The sequence below is a fragment of the Delphinus delphis genome, chromosome 1 (assembly GCF_949987515.2).
Source record: "Delphinus delphis chromosome 1, mDelDel1.2, whole genome shotgun sequence".
NCBI classification, from domain to species: Eukaryota; Metazoa; Chordata; class Mammalia; order Artiodactyla; family Delphinidae; genus Delphinus; species Delphinus delphis.
Genome location: NC_082683.1, coordinates 41,214,726 through 41,235,047, shown reverse-complemented (window position 1 = coordinate 41,235,047; position 20,322 = coordinate 41,214,726). Strand labels below are relative to the sequence as shown.

Below are 20,322 nucleotides of genomic sequence, written 5' to 3'. Positions count from 1 at the left end.
TGTATTCAAACATCTCTTTTGTCCCCTCATTGTATTCTCAGTGCTATATAGTAGGGGGTCAATGAATATTTGCTGAATCAATAAAAAATATAGGGGAAGATGAGTCTAGGAGTAAAAGCAGGAGCAAGACTGTCAGACAGCACCTAGTCCAACACTTTCCTTAAATCTTTGGGAAATTGAGGCCCAAAGAGGTGCAGTGACTTGCCCAATATCACACAGTAAGTCAGAGGAAGAGCTGAAGATTCTGACCCCTGGTTCTGGGTTACTTCCATGGTTCCCAGTGTGATGCACCTGACCTTGCCCCAATGTCTGCCTGTCCAAGTATGATTCATCCTTCAAGATATAGCTGATTCCTAAACATCTCTAGGATGCCTTTCTTTATACACCTCAATTTCATCCCACCCTGCCGAAGTTAGAATTGACTGCTCTTTTCTCTGTGCTCCCCAAACACCCTCTGGCTTTGATCTTACCCTGCGATGCTCAGCTTACATTTTTTTTTTTTTTTTTTTGTGGGCTGCGTTGGGTCTTTGTTGCTGCTCACAGGCTCTCTCCAGCTGTGGTGAGCAGGGGCCACTCTTCATTGCCATGTGCAGGCTTCTTATTGAGGTGGCCCCTCTTGTTGCAGAGCATGGGCTCCAGGCGCCCTGGCTTCAGGAGTTGTGTCTCGCAGGCTCTGGAGCACAGGCTCAGTAGTTGTGGTTCATGGGCTTAGTTGCTCTGTGGCATGTGGGATCCTCCCGGACCAGGGCTCGAACCTGTGTCCCCTGCATTGGCAGGTGGATTCTTAACCACTGCACCACTAGGGAAGCCCTCAGCTTACATTTGAGCTCTTCCAAGGCAAGCACTGTGTCTGATTCCTCTGTACAGATGTGATATGTGAAGTGTGCTGTGATACAGGAAAGCAGAGAGAGGTGGGATTGTCCAGGAATCCCTAACCCAGCCTGAGTGTCAGGGAAGGTTCTCTGGAGGCAGTGAATCATGAGCTGAACAAGCTGGATTAGCCATGTGGGTGGTACATGTGTGTATGTGTGTGCTTTGAGTGAAATGGGGCCTGGTGGTGGAGGGCAGGGCATTCTAAGGAGGGGAATCTTAATATTTGTGAGTTGGGATAATGAGATATTCACATGGTGGGTGGGTTGGGGGGCAACCCAAAGCCCCTTTTCTCCGAAGGATTCAAATAAGGAGGTTGAACTGACTTCCAAGGACTTTCCATAGCTAACAAAGCAGGCAAGGCCAAGACCAATTGTGTGACAAGTTGGGGAGGGCTTCCCTTTACAGATAGTCTGATTGGATCATCTTGGGTGAGACAGAACTTACGACTCTTGTGCCTACAACCAAGAGGAGTAGGGCTTGGGGATAACAGTCTTTTCCCAGGTATTTGCTTGTGAATGGAAGAACCTCATTCTCTGCTCCAAAGCCTTCTGGCATCCTGCTTTTCTAAAGAAGTCCCCTGCCTCAGCCTGAGCATTCAACTCTTTTTCTGTTATTCTGCTGCCATCCACCCACCACTGCCTACCTAAGCTCCTCAGCACCTGCCGTCATCCCTTCACCAGCCCCAGGAAGGCCTGTCTCAGCTCTGCCTTGCCCAACCACTCCCCACTGTACTGCACAGGCTGCTCAAGCTGCCTGCCCTGCCCAAGCCATTCTTTACCAGCGGGCCATGTTGTCTAGCACATGACCCCAGCCCTGGCTTCAGCTATTTGGACCAGGTTGGGCTGTGAGAAGGCGAATTAATGGTACCAGCAACTTGTAAACACCAACCAACCAGGGCCAATCCGGTCCCACTCTCTGGAATTTGAACTGTTTATTCAGGGAGAAGTGGACCTCTGGTAAAGAGAAACCATTGAAAAGCCACAGTGAGTAAGGAAGTGAAATGGCTGAGTCACTGTAGTGGCCGGGCTCCAGAGGACGGACCAATTTGTTCTCTGTTGGCTGAGGAACAATCAGAGCCTCTGCTGGTGTGCGGCTGGAGTTACTGTATTTCGAAAGCAGCTGAAGTGCGATGAGACCAAGTGAGATTCCCAAGAGCTTATTCCCACACGCATCCCGACTATTTTGTCCCTCCTTTACTTGAGGGTTTCTCTGTTCTTTACATCCAGGGGCATCCACCAACCTGGCCAGTCGGCCCTGTCCAAGGTGGTCTTTTCCTCTGGGAATCTTTCTGGCTACAGTTTAATTCCTACTATTCTTCGCTGAGTGCTAGAGACTTGATGTATTTTATCTCTAATTCTTCCTTCTCTGATGAGGAATCTCGGAGACATTAAACAATTTGCCAGGGAATTCAAACCCAGAACTTTCTTTCACCAGAACTCTCCTCTTACCTCCAGGCCATATTCTCTTCCCTTTCTGGGCCCCGGAATACTCCTTTCACTCGCCACAGATTTTATAAAATTTCCTGTAATTCTCCTTTCAGCACAGAAACTATCTGGCATGGCTAAATAATTGTTTCATATGTCTTGTTTTTGTAACAGAATCCCGAACTTCCATTCCTGTTTCTTGTTTGTCTTCTGTCATAGCCTACTGCACAGTGTCATGCACGAAATAGGTGGAAGAAAAAAAAAAAGGCTGCATATGTTTACGCATCGTGTGCCCCTAGCTCAGTGCCTGGCATGTGGCAGATGTTCAGGTTAGGATTCTAGTGTAGACAAGGCTTAGGTGGGTTTCTCCCTGCCCCCCACCACCCTGCAGTACCTCACAGGTAGGTGGGTGTTCAACTGATGGTGGTGGTCACATTAAAAGGCCGTCAGTGTGCTTTAGTGGAAAGACACTGGATTGGAGCCAGATGGCATGGGTGTAAATTCCAGTTCCGCACAACCTTGGGCAAGATACTTAACGTCTCTGAGTCTATTTTGTCAGATGTAAAGTGGGGATTATGTTATGTGCCTCCCAGGATTGTTTTGAGGATTTGGGGGCAACACAGGTAATGAAGGAGCTCCCACCGCAGTAATACTGGTTCACACAATGCTTTAGTTTGTAGGGAGACTCATAGGGCCAGCTCCAAGGGCAGCTAAGGTGGCTTGTAAACACTCTTACCTTCTGATCCTATCCTTGACTCTTTTCTACCTCAATGACTTTTGGTGGTTTAAATAGATCTATCAACAAATAATCTTGTTTTTTGGCACTGCTGAGCAAACTGTGTTTAAAAACCATTACTTTTAGTTTTTCCTTGTCAATTTGCTTATAAACCAATATTATTGGATCTGTTTTTCCATTAAAGATTTGGGGAGAAGGTTAGCCCCAGGCACAGGGCATTAATGTTATTTCCCTTGTTCGTTACATAACAGGACTCATCTCCACCTTTAATTGAAATGAAGCTCTAATTGTGACAGAATTGGATCATAGCCAGGGTGGTATAACCGGGGGCTTTGGGGCCAGATAGGCCTGGGTTTGAATTCTGTCTTCACCACCTACTCACTTGCAAAAGATATCAAATCTCTCTGAATCTCTTTGTGTTCAATGTTAACGGGTGATGTTACCCTTCACTGGGTTGGCAGAAGGACAGAATGCTAAATGTATAGTGTCTGGCATATTGGAAAGATAATAAATGCTAGTGCTCTTTCTAGAAAACATTTCTTAAACCTCGAGGACTTTGCTGGAAACTCTTTAAAATAATTACATGGCATCTTGGAGTGGCATGTGAGTCCACTTTGTATTTGAACTACTAGTAGATCAAGCTGGACTTGCATAGGGAAGCTTTTTGGTAATTAACCCGGGGTTGGGTGATTTTAAGCCAGTTTTCATCCTGCTGCAGAAACAAAAAAAGATGAGACTGGAGAAATGCTATTCCTTTAATTGAAGGAACACTTTTATGTTCTCAGGTCTATTTTAATCTTAAGTGCCGATTATGCATCATTCTCTCCTGTTAACAGACACTTCTGTAAGTGATCTGCACAGAGAGAAATATGATTCTAACATAAATACTGTACCATGAGAAATTATCTTATTACCTAATATGCCAAAAAGTTAATAAGATAAAGGAACAGTACGAGCCATTTTTGGACAATGTTAAAACTTGATTTTAGCTCATGGAAATAAAATGTAATTTCCTTTTATCATTCTCTTTTTCAGGTAGAACAAAGGCAGTGAAGGGTGTAAGGATATTATACAGCTGTGTTCTGTGAACTCCTGTTAAGGCTGTGGAATGGATCCAGGAAGGATGGCCTCAAATTAAGATTTTAATGGCTCTTCCATTTAGAAATCACACTCTTGCTTTTAATGCTGTCTTGTTAGATCTGATTTTTGACTTTGCAGGTGAAAGTAGAAAACTCCATTTCCTATTCAACTGTACAAATGTTTGCCTCTGTGTGTTTGCATGTGTATGTCTGTTAGGGAACAAATGCATAGTGCCTACGGAAAGTCAGGACAAAACAATTTCAGGAACTGGGAGTTTCCTGAATCATCTATGGTAAAAGGCAATTAAATGCCAAATTTTGACAAGGATAAAGTAGCCAAACCCAAATACTGACTGAGTAGGGGCCCCGAGAGACTTTGTGAGTGTCAAATGTACTTTTAAATGTTATTCTTTGGGGTTTAAATGTTTTATTCAATAAATAATGATTAATTTTGATGAAGGAAATTTAAACAGGACTCAAGTTGATAAAAACTGCTGGCTGCAACCATCATTTGGCCAGTGCTTGATCTTTGGTAGTGGATGTAAGTAGTTTTGATGCTGGTGGTGATGATGTGGGGTGGTTATAGATACTAGCACGTGTTTTTGGCCCTCTTCTGTTCCTATCACTTTGACAGAAATAACACTAAGTAAATGCCTTCAGCCTTCTCTGGCATGCCAATTCTTCATCCAAGCAAAACATAACGTACCTAGGACCTGAAATTTAATAATCTCTGCATTCTTGCGATTTGTTAGACCTTTCCTACAAACACCTACAGAAACTATACAATGTTTGCCTGGAGATTTGAGGTAACAGGCTTACACTTGCAGCAAGACAGATTTTTTATTAGATGTTAGGCAGACAACTTGTGCTGATGATGGGAAGTGTTGCCAAGAGAGTGTATGTAGAATGTCCTTCGTCGGATGTTTTAAAGATCTATTGAAACACCTACAGCTAATTGTGAAACTTTCAGGACAGATCTGTTGGAGGCTGGGGAATGAACTACATGAACTGGTGAGATTCCATCAACTTCCAATATTCCAAAATAAGTATCCATTTGTTTAAAGTGCACTAAAATGACCCCTTTAACGAGCAGGGGTGGTGATGATTGGTAATAACTATCATAGGTTTGGCAGCAACATTTTTAGACCCTATGCACACATTTGCGAAGCTCTGTTATTCCTGGGGGTAGTAATTCGTTTGAATGCCCATTTCTCTTCAGAAAAGGAACATAGCAGCTTGTCTTTAAGACAAAACTAAAAGGAGAATCTTTAAGTATGTGAAGTTCAGGCTGACTTAGAGTTTTAATATTTAGCTTGGTTAATTAAATCCTATTCTTTGCCCTGAATTTAATTATCCCAACCATTGAGGTAATTTAATATAATAATAAAAAAGGAGCTAATGAGAAATGGAAGAGACTCTGACTATTCCTTCATCTGGATCAGCGGGGGCATTTCTTCTTCAAGTGTCAGTTTGTGGATGGTGATGTGATGTTTTATGGGGTATTATGAATTTTCAATTAGTGAGAAGATGAAAAAGACAGACAGTAGATCATCAACGAATGATCATATCAGGAAATCACTGAAAAGCTCATCTGTAAAGTTCAGGGCATATTTTAATATGACTTCATGATACCTTAGGCAGTCTTTTCCCCCTAGGCTGAGCTTGAATCACGTTCTTCTACGCAGTATGAAAAAGTCCTTGTTTAAGGTTTCTGTTCAAAGGTAAGAAAGTCAGATACTTGACACTTCTAAGCAAAAATGAGTTTAAATAAAGAGGTGACCTTTCTTTTCACTTCCAGTACAAAATGGTCTGTTTCCTTACTGTTGCGCAAGCTTTGCCACCTCAATGCTGAGGTGCTGTGCAGTTGTATCAGACTTGGATTCAAATCCCAGCTGGAAATTTGCTAGCTGTTTCAAGTTAATCTCACTGAGCCTCAGTCTTGTCATCTGTGAAATGAGGATAGTGCTATCTCCTTCTTCCAGATGGCTGCAGGACCAAGAGAGAGAACGTAGAGGGCACCACACAGCCTGTCTGACGCATAATAGAAGCTCTGCAAATAGTGACTCCCTTTCTTCTGCACAAGTCACAAGTATGCTTATAAATGAATAACAGACACTAGTGGATCATAATGCCAAACACAGTGCCAAATGTGTCGGCTCATTATCCACCAGGACAGTGCTCCTCACACTTTAAAGTACCAGTGATTCACCTGGGGAGCTGGTTAAATATAGCTTTGCATTCAGCCAGAGATTCCGCATTTTAACAAGCTCCCAGATGACACTTAAACTGCTGGCTGGAGACCATACCTTTAGTGGTGTGGAACTAGGGCAATGACTTTTGAATACTGAGTTGACTTTGAGAGACTGGGCTAAGTTGCAAAACAGAAATTTACTCTACTTTTTTTGTTTGTTTGTTTAATGGTAAAAATATTGGGGAAATCGGAAGATGCTACAGAAAAAAAAGTGTGAGTGAACACATTTAAAAATCTGGGAAGCTCGAATCCATTCTACACACTTTCATTTATTGTCTGGACAAAGTACAAATAATTCAAACACAACAAGATTATGAAAAAAAAACATTTACAATACTTTCCCTCAGAAATCATCTAAACTAGCAAGATTAACATGAAGTCATTCATTATAACTAAAGTATACAACTGCCTGGTCCTAAGATTTTTTTTCCTTTTTTTTCCCCCCCAAGAGTGAACACTTTATAGAGAAGAGATTTTGGCATGCCTTTCCCACTAATGCTTAGCAAATGCATCAAACTTTGCCAGCAAACTGAGTTCATTCATAGCAGGTGATGTTAAAAGGTTTCCCTGAATGTTGAATGAGTGTTCTCTGAACTGAAATCTGGTGTTTTTTTCTCAAAACCGAAAAGAGGAAAAAAAACAGAAAAAAAATTTAAAGGAGGAGTCTATGATGCAGCCGTGGTTTTCGTTACCTCTCTACCACTACGGCTACTACTACAAAGTTTGCCTCTTTAGTGTGAAAACAACAGTTCTGTCTACATGCACTTAGTGGGTTCAGCATGAGAAAAAACGCACAAAATAAGCACAAGTTATAAATAACCATAACGTTTTATTACCATTAAGACTAAACTGGTATTGAAAAGATTGTATATAACAAGACAAGAAAAGCAATAGCAAATTTAACTATCAACTAGATTATGCATAGCGAGTAACTGTTTCTATTACCCAGGGAAGAGCATGAACCCTTGTATTTTTTTGTTTTGTTTTTGTTTTAAATATATAACCGTACAAAGCACAAATATACTAAAATGATCAGTGCACTGGACGTGGGAGAATGCTCCCTCAGTCATTTTGTTCCCTTAGCTCTGTTTTGTTTTCCCCAATCTGAATTACGTTAAAATAAAGACCCAGTTGTTTTTATTTTTCTACTGTGCAGTAAGAAAAAATATTCACAACAAACATGACAATATATCAAACAATAGTTCTACACAAGTTACCTTGATACCTCTTTAACTGTCACTTAAATATCATAAGAAAACATTTTAAGACATATACAAACAAAACTAGCCAAGTGTTACAACTTATAATAAATTAACCCAAAGAAAAAATAACTTTATATATATATATTTATATTGTATATACACATACACACACAACAGAATGACACAATAATATGCTTCTTCCCATAGTTTAAGTAAACAAATAAGTAGTCTAGCCAATCTAGCTATATTTGATCTCGGCCATAGGCATCATCACATCTGCAATTAAATAAATAAGTGTTTCAAGCAACATAAACAGTGTTTCAAATGTACCAACACAGCCCAATTCTATCAGCATGGGCTACAAAGTGAATTTGAAAATTCCTTAATGAATTTAAAGCAAATGTAGTTTTTGTTTTCCTCTCCTAAACACATTACATTTAACTATGATACTAAGATATGTAAATAATTTCGTAGCACCTACTGCTCAAACTAAGGAAGTTTTAGATCAAAAGGAAAAATTAATCTTTTTAATTTTTGTTCTGCTGACATCCCATACTGATGACTTAAAGAAAAACTGTCTTTCAACTCATCTCCTTGCTTTTGGGTTTTGACTGTGGGGAACTGTGGTACCCTGGGTAGAATGAACACTCCTTTCCCCTAGTAATTAATAATTTTTTTATTATTATTACATGCTATGAAAAGATATGAAGATCATCTGTTTATAGCCCATCCTTCAAAAAACAGTCTACGAATCCAGTTTAAAACACACATCTTGATCTCTAAAAAGTTACCAGTGCAGTATGAACGCGACAAAGTTGTCAATTTCCCCTAAATTAGCCAGTCAAAATATTTTTTTCTCAAATCCAGATTCTCTTGTAAAAATTCTTTATATTTTATAAAAATAGATTTTTCTTGAAACCCATTTTCAGCAAAGAGACCACCTCTTTGGCAACGTTAATGTTATTAAATTGTTAATGTCATCAGGTATCCCCCTCGCCCCCATCCCCTAACAGAAGACTGTTTTAGTTCACATGATATAAAAGAAAAAAGGAAAAATAAAAAAATTTGCAAAAGTTTCTTTAATTTTTGCAATTTTTATTATTCCTCTTTAATTTGTGTGGGTTTTTTTTTTTTAACCAATCTGATTGGATCAACATTTTGACAAAAAAGAAAAATCTTTATTTTCTTTCTTTGAATCCCATTACTTTGTAAAAATTGTTTTATTTTTATTATTTTTTTTTGTTTTTTGTTTTTCTTCTTCAAATGAGCGAATGGTCATCTTAAAAAGACCCACCTTCAAGGAAGGTAGTAAAATTAGCTGGCTGGGTAAAAATCCCTGCACGTCGCTATCTATGTATATTATAGTCAACAACGACAGCTATGAAAGAACATTCAATGCATCAAAGGTATTTTTTTGTGTTTTTTTCTTTTTTTCTAAGCATTATAAAATCCTTTCCTGGTACACCTCAGGATAATCCAATGTTTTAATACTTAGGCAACACTGGCTTATAAAGTCCATGGTTGAATATAAGCCTTGAAAAGTTTGTTTCTCTCTCTTTTGTGTGTGTGCGTGTGTATGTGTGTGTGTGCGCGTGTGTTTTGTTCGTATATATTTATATATATATTTTAATAAGTAAGGATGGGAAATTCAGGACTTGTGGGCTTTGTTGGTTTTAAAGGAAACTTGCAACACTCGGTCTCCCAGGCGGTACCCGTTGAGGCTGGCAATGGCCATGGCTGCCTCATCATAGTTGGTCATGGTGACAAAGCCGAATCCCTTGCACTTGTTGGTGTTGAAGTCACGGATGACTTTGACGTTGTTCACCGCACCAAAGGGGCCGAAGAGCTGCCAGAGGACACTCTCGTCGGAATCAGGGGACAGATTGTAGACAAAGATGCACCAGCCTGTTCCTGTGTGACCAGGGATGTTCATTCCCACAAGGCTTGTCATCCCGTCAATGGTGATTGGGGAGAACCTGGGGGGACAAGCAGAAGGGGGGACTGGTCCAGACATCAGTCTGACCGTGGATAACACACAGATGCACAGACACAGACACGGGGCAGAGGCCTGAGTGAGTGTTTGCAGGAGAGTCTTCAGGGTTTGAAAACCAAAATACAAAGACTAATGTCTGTGGCATTTCTTCTAATGGGAACAGTTAGACTGGCTAAGGCACATATATGCCAAGAGAAAGGCCTAGGTCAACCACTAAGAACCACGAAGAACTCCCAGGGCAAGTCTCTGTCATACTATCAAGTATATGTTCATAGGGTATCCCACTCTGACCCTCACCTTCCCTCCCCACAATAGATCGTGAGCTCTTCAGAGAAGGGGCCCCACTTCATTCATCCTTTTGCTCTACTTCTTTATTCAGTGGAGCCCATATGGGAATCTCACAGACATGACACATAGAAAACAATAACTGCTTATTGATTGAACAGGTGAATAACACTGGTGGATGTCGATGCTCGGGACATTTCATTTATTTTTTAAGGCAGTTTAGGAGATGGCCCAGAAGTGCTCAAGTCTACCATCTTTGCAGTCCCTTGACTTAACGGTGGTCAAAGATCTCTCAGTATTATCAGGCATGGAGATACATGAGATCTCTAGATATTATGGGGCACAGAGATACACCCATTGTTATTAATCCAATGGGTGGCTTATGTTTCATTTGGCATTTATTCAAAAGAGTTCCAAAAAAAACCCTGAGCAATAATAATAAAGACGTATCACTCCTTGATGCTATATTATCTGGAATTCATTTCTAAGCGTCACAGGAGTGAGATTTCAAGTGGTGTGTGCACTTATATATCTTGAATCACTGTACATCAGAAAGGCAAAAAACTGTTTTTTGTCCTATTACAACTACTTCTGTATTAGGCTTCAAAATCTTCTTAGTTTTCACGTAATCTTGAAAAGAAAAACAATCCTTTAGATTCTATTCACCGTCTGATAAAATATGTATGTGATTCATGATGGATGCATCAGATGAAACAATTAGGTTACCAGTGCCCACAGCAGAAAAAATATTTATTAACATTTTACTTTATACCAAACTCATACAGGTATTTTGACTCTATACACTGACTAGTATCTTGCTTTTCATTTGGTTAGTTTTTTTTTTTTTTTTTTTTGAAGTGGGGGATAGGAGGAGAGGAAGCAAAAACTGGGGAAATGAATGGATAAAGTGTCATTTAGGAATGTTTTAAAAATATGCCTATATTATTAGAGATTCAAAAGTCCTATGAAAGAATAGTTGTGTATCTAACTAAAATTTAGATAATCCAATGGCCGCTGAAGATATGCTAAACATAACGACTCAACAGATATTATTTTTGGTATTGTTCACTACGTCAGTTTTCCCTCTTACTTAAAAACAAATAACAGGACAAAACCAAAAACATCATGGTACAGATTCTTAGAAGGGCAAACCCATGTCTAATCGTTATTTGCATTATTTCTGAACATTGTCTTCTCAACCTTCTCTCCTCCAACTGAGCCAACTGACCTCTTTTGGTTTATAGGTAGAGAACGGCTCAATATTGTAAGGCCAAAGTCAGGACCAGCAAAGAGGTTTCAAGGACAGCCTCAACTCTAGATGGTAATGTTACCTGGAGCACTTTGGTAGGAAGGACTCTGGATCCAAATCTGGGTTTAACAGGAACAGAGAATGCTCTTAGCAACTTGTGAAGTTTACTGCAGGTGGGGAACTGGAGGAGATGGCAGTGTGCACGCTGCCTTGTAGTCTTCCCTGACCTCATCTATGCATAAGCATCACTCTCTTCACAATATCTGGTGCAACTTCACAAAAGTTCAAGAGGAGCAAAGGTATGGGACAGAGCTGGGAAAAAGTGTAAAATGCGTGGGAACAGGCAAGCAGTATGCTAGACATGTGGAGATAATTCACAGTTACCCTCATGGGGGCTGGGATTGAGATTCAAGAGGCTGGCACCCTGACAGTGAAGTCTGCAGTCGAGTTACTTTCTCCACTGCATGCCAGTTTCCAGAGCAGGGTACCTACCATAAACAGCAAGTGGTGAAAGGCCTGCCTCATACAGGGAGTGTGACTTGGACTATTCAAGACCACATCTCTTTCCCTTGACCGCAGGAAGGGGAATTAAAGTGTGCGGCTCTACAGAGCAGGATGATGAAGATGCTATCTCCCTAGCAGCTCAGTGGGGCTTATCAAAAGTACACGTGGGAATCTCATGGACACAGTGACATAAAGCACCCAACCTCCCGAGATTCAGTTTTCAGACTAGGTCTGGAACACCCTTGTGACTACATTCAGAAAGTCCCCCAAACCTTAACACCACAAAAAGGTTTTAAATAAAAGAAACAGCAAGTTTAAAACATACATACATATATAACCAAGGGAGGATTGCTAATAACTGCTAAAACCTGTAACGAAAGAAACCCCTGGTTGAGGTGCACACAGATACACTTCATTCTCAGGCTGGGCCCTGAAATGCACTTTGAGCTGGGGGCGGGAGTCATAAGGTCATCCATGCACTTATTCATGCTTTGGCCAGGGCTGGTAGTCCGAAATCTAATTTTTCCACTGACAATCATAAGATGATTAGCAAAATGTTCTAATTTTCATTTGCTGGAATCTGCCCTCTTAACTGAATCTTGGCATTGCTAATGTAAAACAGTTGCTTTGCAAGTTTGCAAAATCATCTGGCAAAGAGTCACAGCCTTCCCTCTTAGGGGAGCCGCTCAGAGGACCAGATTATTAAAGGCTTGGTAGCTGTGGCACCTGAACCATAGGAGAAGCCCACCTGCAAATAAAAGAAAAAGTGAAACACACAAACACACTTTGTGTGCCCTAAAAGAAACAAAACCAACTGAGGTCTGAAAGTAAAAGAGAATTTGACATGCTGGTGGAAGAAAAAGGAAGAATTAAAAAAAAAAGTAAAGTTAGTGAATTAAAAAAAAAATTCTAGCCCCAGTCTGTGCCAACACGGACATCTGGCAATCTGTGGAGTTTTAATTACCTCTTTACGCCATAGGCCATATTAAGCAAATTGTCCAGCCTGCAAAGAGAAGGAGGGTCTCTGGGTTAATGCCTCACAGATGGCAAGATCGCTCAATGGAACTATTAATAAGAATGCTCCATTTTCAAAGAAGAAAAGCTCAAAAACTTTCCCCAGTGCTTAGGAGTCTATCCGCTGGTAGTTCCCCCTTTTCCTGCCTCCAACTAAAGTAATTCATGTTCAGGTCAACGCCAGAGTTTAAAGCAAGTGTCTAATGAACCTTCCTTTCTTTCAAGGTCTCAATTAATCCCACCCCCCCCCCCCACCTCTCAGAACATTTGTGGGGATTTTATTTTACGTTGTGCTGTGAAAATTTTTAAAGAGGGGTGGCATCTTAAGTTGTTCACTTTTACTGTAATGAAATTGATGAATAAAGGTCTCTGCTCCAGAGTAACAATGTAAGCACACACATCCTGCATATCGGAATGGATCTTTTCTCTTAGCCTGGCTACTTTAACTAAATCTTCTCACCACACCCATTTTTTTTTTTTGATGGTGGGGGAGGTTTGAGGGTTCAGATTTTTAAAAAATTAGCTTACTATTTACAACCTGAAAGCACCTCCCAGCAAACTGCCATTTTGTTATAATCTCCTTCACCTTCAGCATCTTCCTTGGGGATAAGCTATTCACGTCATGGGGCAGTAGTAACCATAGTTTCCACCATTAGAAGCCTGCTGGAAAGGTTTTTTACACAAATACTGCATGTACTCTCACACAAAATAAAAATTAGATGACTTGGACTCTTCGTGAAATCATTAACCCTTTCATGTTCAGGGGCGTATGGAAGTACACTCCAGAGGCTGATTTTTCTCCTCCTTGCGGCTAGACGGAAGGGCCTACTATCTTCCCATGTGATGTTCGAAAAAGAGAAAGACCCTTCCGTTAAAGGGAAGTTGGGACATGGGTGGGATAAAATAACTATTTAGAATTATTATGGGTAGGTCAAGAATATTCTTTGTTTTTTTTTTTTTTTTTTCGGTACGCGGGCCTCTCACTGTTGTGGCCTCTCCTGTCACCGAGCACAGGCTCCGGACGTGCAGGTTCAGCGGCCATGGCTCACGGGCCCAGCCGCTCCGCGGCATGTGGGATCTTCCCAGACCGGGGCACGAACCCGTGTCCCCTGCATCGGCAGGTGGACTCTCAACCACTGCACCACCAGGGAAGCCCAAGAATATTCTTATCTCTTGCATAACAGAGGTCGGACTACCTACATGGTCAAGGTTGGACTGCCTACATGGAGAGAAATCTGCCTTTCAGAAATGTCCCAGGAGAAGGGGAATGCTCCGTTGCACCTGGAGCTTCCTGGGGGTTAGGTACCAGAGGAAACACTAGTAAGGCTTGGACAAAGTCTTCCTCCTTGTCTTTCCGGAGTCTGCTGACAATGTCAGAGTAAAGGTAACACAGAAGAGAGGATCCCCTCTACCCCCACCAACCCAACAGAGTTACCGGCACAAGAAGGAGGAGGGCAGAGACCAAACCATTCCCTCTGGCAAGGATGTGCCTTCTGGGCTACTCTTTTCTTTGACTTTATTAAAAGCCACTGCCTTAGCTTTAAGTCTAAACTGCTGAATGTGGTCACTTATCTGTGATTAACTCTCGTTGAAACTGAACCTCCTTATTTGGTTAAATGCAGAAATTTTGTTTCAATCAAAGAATCTGAAGGTTAATCACGGTCACAGCGGTAGTTTGAAAGGGGGCTTAGAAAAGCTTAGAAAAGTCCAATCATCACATTTTACAGCGGTGGAAACTGAGATTTGGGGGCAATTTCCCACAGTGATTGCTAGAGGCAGAGGTTCTCACCCCGTCCCATGCTTCAGGGCCATGGGCTTCCCTGGCTCTTGTCCAGCACTCGTGTAGCAGGGCTCTTTCCCCTGTGGGCACGCCTACCTGAACCTCTGAGCCTGGTGGTGAAGTGGGCCAGGGTAGCGCCGGTTGGGGGACTGGTAGAGCTGGGAGAGCAGGGCCTGGCTGGACTTCTGGCTGGGGTTGTTGGCAAACTTCACAGTAATTGGTTCCGTAGCACCACTGGGCTTCTGGCCATTCAGCCCTTTGATTGCTTCTTCTGCCTCAATCCTCTTATCAAACCGGATAAATCCCACCCCTCTGGACACTCCTGGGGAAAGAGAAAGAGCCTTGATAAAGAGTGAACAAACCAAACGGGTAAACATCTCCAGGAAGAGATGCGCTGGGTCCCATGGATTCCCTTGGGGAGTCAGCCCACCTGTGGGGCCAGGGCTGAGCCTGGCTTCCTGAATCTTTTTCACCCATCAAAATGCACCTGCCTGCATTTCTGCCATCATGCCCCTGGACTGTGACTCCTACCCACAGAACACAGGCATCTTTCTCATCTGTCCCTTCCAGCTCCCCCCCCCCCACCACCCTGCTCAATCCTCAGGTCTCCCTTTAGTTGCTGTAACTGATCACCCACTGTCCAGTTTCTAGTCCTCCAATGTGTCCACCACACCTGGCAACTAAATAATCTATTTGAAAAGCAAACTCTGACCATATTATACCATTTAAAAACATCTTTTATACTTTTTCTGTACCTTTTCAATTTTTTACCTTGTGCATAGTACCCATTCCTCATTGCTCCCTACTCCAAACATAGAAAAACAAATGAAAAAAACCCCCACAAAAATCCCTTCCATAGCTCCATGCTGCATACGGATGAATTCCAGACCGCTTGGCGTGGCATTTAATGTCCCTGATGATCTGGCCCCAACCCCCTGTTGAACCTCATGTCAGCCATGCTGAACTGCCAGATACTCCTTGAACAGGTTATGTTCTGCCTCAACTCCATGCCTTAGGGTATGTCCTATCCACCTATTCTACAGGGTACATCCTATCCACCTAGCATGCTCTGTCCCTCCTTCTTGCCAGATAAGTGCAAGTCATCCTCCAAAACTCTGTTCAAACATCACCTCCTTGATGGAAACTTCCTTCCCAACAGTGCCCACCAGGCACAGCATGCCTTCTCCTGAGCTCTCGTTGGGCAACGGACAGCCCTAGCAGGTACTCATCACAGTGGAGTCTTGTACGGGCAGGACTGTGCCACCTTCATCCCTGGTTGCTGGTGTCCCTCTGCGCAGTGTCTGGGGCAGAGCTGCCTTCAGTGAGGGTTTGTTGCATAGTCAAATGATAAACACATGCTAAATGGCTCCCAGGGGGTGTTTTAAATTAGAGTAGGTGAAAACCTTCTGTCCTCAACAATGCAGCCTGGGGGTAAGTGGGGGGAGGGATAAATTGGAAGATTGGGATCGACACATACACACTACTATATGTTATACAGATAACTAATAAGGACCTACTGTATAGCAAAGGGAACTCTACTCAATACTCTTTAATGGCCTATATGGGAAGAGAATCTAAAAAAGGGTGGATATATGTATTTGTATAACAGATTCACTTTGCTGTACACCTGAAACTAACACAACATTGTAAATCAATTATACTCCAATTAAAAAAAAAATGCAACCTGGGTGCCTTTCTTACTGACAGGTGGTGGCCGCGGTTGCTTTTCTTTATGATGGCCAAAGTATCACAGCACCAGATCCTGGGTTATCCCTTTACTGCTGCTAACTAACTGGACAGAAGTCACATGCCCCACTTTGGACCTCTGTTTTCTCATGTGTGAAATGAGGCAGTGTGAGGTTGCCTCTAACTTTACAATGCTATCATTGGAGACAGAGCTATACATATAGGCTCTTTTCACATACGAAAGTAATGTTATTTGGTTGAGGGTTGAAAGAGACTTTGAAGGTCATTCAACCCCACTCCCAGCTTGATGGCTGAATCCTCTTTACAACTCTGCCAAGTAGTTTAGCTGCTGCTGGAACAATTCCCACGACGGAGATCTCCTACTTCCCAAGATGGCCCATTTTAAATTTCGGCAGTTGATTGATAAAAAGTCTTTCTCTTAGGTCAAAAATCTGTTTACTCATGACCCACATCCTTTTCCCCAAGTAACCACTACCTCTCTGCTCCTATGGGTCACAAGGCACTGGCTGGTGACACTGAGACACAAAATAACGGCAAAAAGATACTTAACCTGTGACTTGATCCACCAGGATTCGTGAGGTGATGATACGGCCGTATTGTGAGAAGAGCTGCTCCAGTTCCTTCTGGGTCATGGTTTTGGGAAGGCCGCTAACGTAGAGGTTAGCATCCCTGATTGAGGCAGAGCTTGGACGGGCATATGAGACCTAGGAAAAGGCAAGAGGCACTAAATCCATTACAGGCAACACCCTCTGAGTAGAGACTGAGTCGACAACTGAGATGACAGCCCCGCGTCTATCATTCTAACTCACAGCGTCAGTTCAAATAACTCTGTAGTTCAGATGTTTAGCTACTTTTGTAATAGTAATGAGAACCAGGAGAACAGCAATAGAGGAACAAGAGGAGAGCTGGTGATAACTTAAAACAAATGCACAGATAAGGGTCTCTAAGTGCAGAACGAAATAGCTACTGTATGGCAGCTGTTAAATGCAGAACTACCCACGCATGGAGTTCTGAAGATGAACCTCCTGGATGTGGGTGTATAGATGATTTACTGTATCCAACACATAATAATCTTTGAAAAAACAAAACAAAAAAAACCCCATGAAATTCTGCTCTGCAGATTTCTTTCCTTGCCAACCCCACCCCACCCCCATCCCCTTCTTGAACACATAAAAGCGATCAGGTTCTCTGCAAGATTTTTTTATGTCCCATCCTTTGCGTTGATCCAATCTGTTCCCACAAGGTCTGCTCTCGCTGAATGACAAAGTGCTGGTGAAATGGGGCTGAATGAACATCTGCTTGCGAAACTGGATATATGACCTTGTCATAACATCTGCAAGAACCAGTTGCCTTCTAACTTTGAGGCGGAGCAGATGAAACCACAATAAAAAAAAATGAGGGCACGATGGAAAGGAGGGAGGGAGAGGGCAGTGGAGAGAGAAGTGAGCCTCACCGATGGTTATAATAAGTTCGACTTTGTAAATCTGTCCTCCCGGATCTCTCAACTGCTTTTTTTTTTTCCCCAAAAAGCTAACACAGAAGTGTAAACAGATCTGAAATTCCATCTGCAAGAAGCCAAATCTGTAGCAGTACACATAAGCAAAGCAAACCCCAGCAGTCATTAATTTTAGACTTTCATTTACTTATTTATTTATTTTTTAAGAAAACAACATCAGACATTTGAAATATAATTTACAGCTAGTCTAACAAAAGCACTTTCCTGCTAAAGCTACTTCTGGGGCGGTTATGGCTCAGAATAGATGATGAAAACAGTCATTTCAGAGCACATCTGACAATGTTGGACAGGGAGGGACCTATATGCCTTATTAGCATTTTTTAGTTTTATTTAATTTGTATAACCAATTCACAGGACCTGCTAAGACTATAGGGGTGAGTGAGTGAGTAGGTGTGTGTGTGTGCTCTGCATACACAAAAGCATGTTTGCAAAAGGAATTATACATGTTAAACTGGACTTTTGGCATTAGGAACTAAACCTCCAGCAGGGAAGGAGACCTTGCATCTGAGAATGGGTCTAGCAGCGGATCACGCAGAGGCGTGAAGGATGAGCAGACCCCCTCACCCATGGCACTCTCTCCCTTTCCATGCAGAGATGCCAGGTCCCTTTCTGGGTTCCACACCTAAAAATAGATGTTGACTCAACAGATAAAATGATGTGAGTGACTAATCTGCCTTGCTGGCCTCCTCCTGCCAATGGAGCAAGGCAGCCAGTCTGAGCATTTACCTCTTCTAGAAACTCATGGGTGGCCTCTGTAGGCTCTTTCCCAGCACACGGATGACACGCACAGAGGCCATTTCATGGAGGGTCCCTGTGTGTGTATCTGGGGGTGGGGACTGAAGGACCAAGAATCCCATGTGACTGCCAGCACAGGGCATCACTCTACACAAGGTTCTCCTCCCCCTGTCCCTTCAGGTTATAACTTAGCAGAACTATTTTTTAGGCATGAGGAGGGAATGGTAGGAAGAGGGAAATAAAAACATCACAGCGACATGTCTATGGTAATGAGGGTCACCCTTGTCTCACCCCTGCCAATTACTGACAAATTAATTGTCTGAATGATCTTCATGCTCCCCAAAAACAAACCTTCCCACCTCTACGCTTTTGTTCACAGGGAACATTTTTCCACCTACTTCCTCAGGTCCTAATCCTACTCTTTCTAAGGCCCAGATCAAATGCTACCTTCTCTAGACAGCTTTTCCTAATCTTACCTCCTCCTAAAAATCCCCCTCGCAGTGCTCTCGATGAACCGCACCCATGGCACTTGAGCCATCTGACCTTGATTTTCCATGTATCTAGTCTGCCGATTTCCTTGAGGTCATGGCTTGTGTATGTGTGTCTCATTCATCTCTGTGGTTCTAGCTCCCAACACAGAGCCCGATACTCGCAGGGTGCTTAACACCCACTGAAAGAGCCAATGAACACCCACGGATCATAATGAATGACTTGGGCATTAATGGCTCTTTGGGTTAATTGCAGCTTGGATTCCTCCACTTAAGGGGATCGCTGAGAGTTAAGCATTCTGTTTTCCTACTAAGTCATAGCTGTGTTTTCCTACTAAGCTAAGAGCTAAGAGACGTGTTTCCCATTCTCCAGTATCTGGGGTTGGAAGGACTAAATCTTGTTCGAGAACTAGACTTAGAGGCCTCTCTTAGCAAGCACTTCCTGAGGATCTACCATGAGCCAGGCATAGTGCTGTGTGCTGGGGATACACAACAAGCAAGAACAGGCATGGTCTCTTGCACTAAAGGACTTCCAAGTCCAACAGGGGCAACAGACAACACACAGCAGGTACTCAATAAATAAGTTGAATGGAAGAATGGTGCATATATGGACCAGTTATCATAATGCCACAAGATGTGTGCCATTCCAGGGCTGTATATTTGGGGCTGGAACATAGAGAAGGGCAGGCTAGTCTCCCTTTTAATTAAGGGTTAAAAGGGCCAGGAAGGAGACAGAGCTGAGGTGAGACTGGTGGTGAGGCAGGTCGTATCACAGTGTGTGGTGGGGTCAGGGAGCCATGGCCTGATGATAGCCCTCCTCTGTTGTGAGGACAAAAGAGATGATGAAGGTCAAGGGCTTAGCGCAGTGCCTGCCTGGCACCCAATAAATGCACAATGCATAGTAATGACCTTGATCCCCTTATTTTTGTGCAGCTAGAGCTGGGGTACAGGCGAGAGCAGGCCTGGGACAGATCTGCTAGGGAAAAGGAGCTGGAACTGGAAAGTCAAAACCATTTCCCCAAAAGAGGATTCTGACAGAGGCAGAATCTCAGAGAGGGAGAATTACTGTGACAGACCCCAGCCACTGAGCAGTGACACATCCCTAGGGTGAACAGTACCTCAACCATTCACCAAGCCTAAATCCCGCTTAATTTTTCTCCTCTATTTGGAAACTTAGGTCTATTGTTCTCTTAGTTCCCTGTCTAGGAAACCTGCAGAAGTGGGAGTGGGCGAAAAACAACAGGAAAAGGATCTTCCCACATTCAACATGCAAATGCTTGCCCCAGTGTCGAAACTTTTCAAGTGTCTTCATACATTTATTAAACCCTAACTGACTGACTACAGGTGTCAGGCCCTTTGTTAGGCTGAAACATTTCTAAAAAAATCGCTGACTCTTAGCCCCTCCAGAGAGTCCGCCATTGCTGGCTTATTAACCCCACTAGAGCCCAAGGCTTCCAACGCTGTTAGAAGTGCCCTAAAGAACCCT

At 42.6% G+C, this 20,322-nt stretch overlaps 1 protein-coding gene across 3 annotated transcripts in view; it reads right to left on the bottom strand.

Moving 5' to 3' along the window:
* Window positions 1-6,614: 6,614 nt before the first annotated feature.
* The window catches only part of ELAVL4 (ELAV like RNA binding protein 4), an 85,150-nt gene continuing 71,442 nt past the window's right edge, over window positions 6,615-20,322 (bottom strand). For 2 of the 3 annotated variants that reach the window (XM_060021776.1, XM_060021767.1), the window contains exons 4-7: window positions 16,648-16,801; window positions 14,487-14,712; window positions 12,561-12,599; window positions 6,615-9,583 (exon numbers count right to left, since the gene is read on the bottom strand). In XM_060021776.1, the coding sequence (XP_059877759.1) occupies window positions 9,214-9,583; window positions 12,561-12,599; window positions 14,487-14,712; window positions 16,648-16,801 (789 nt within the window). In that variant the 3' untranslated portion in view covers window positions 6,615-9,213. The remainder of the gene's footprint in view (window positions 9,584-12,560; window positions 12,600-14,486; window positions 14,713-16,647; window positions 16,802-20,322) is intronic. The other variant, XM_060021785.1, reaches the window with a different exon arrangement.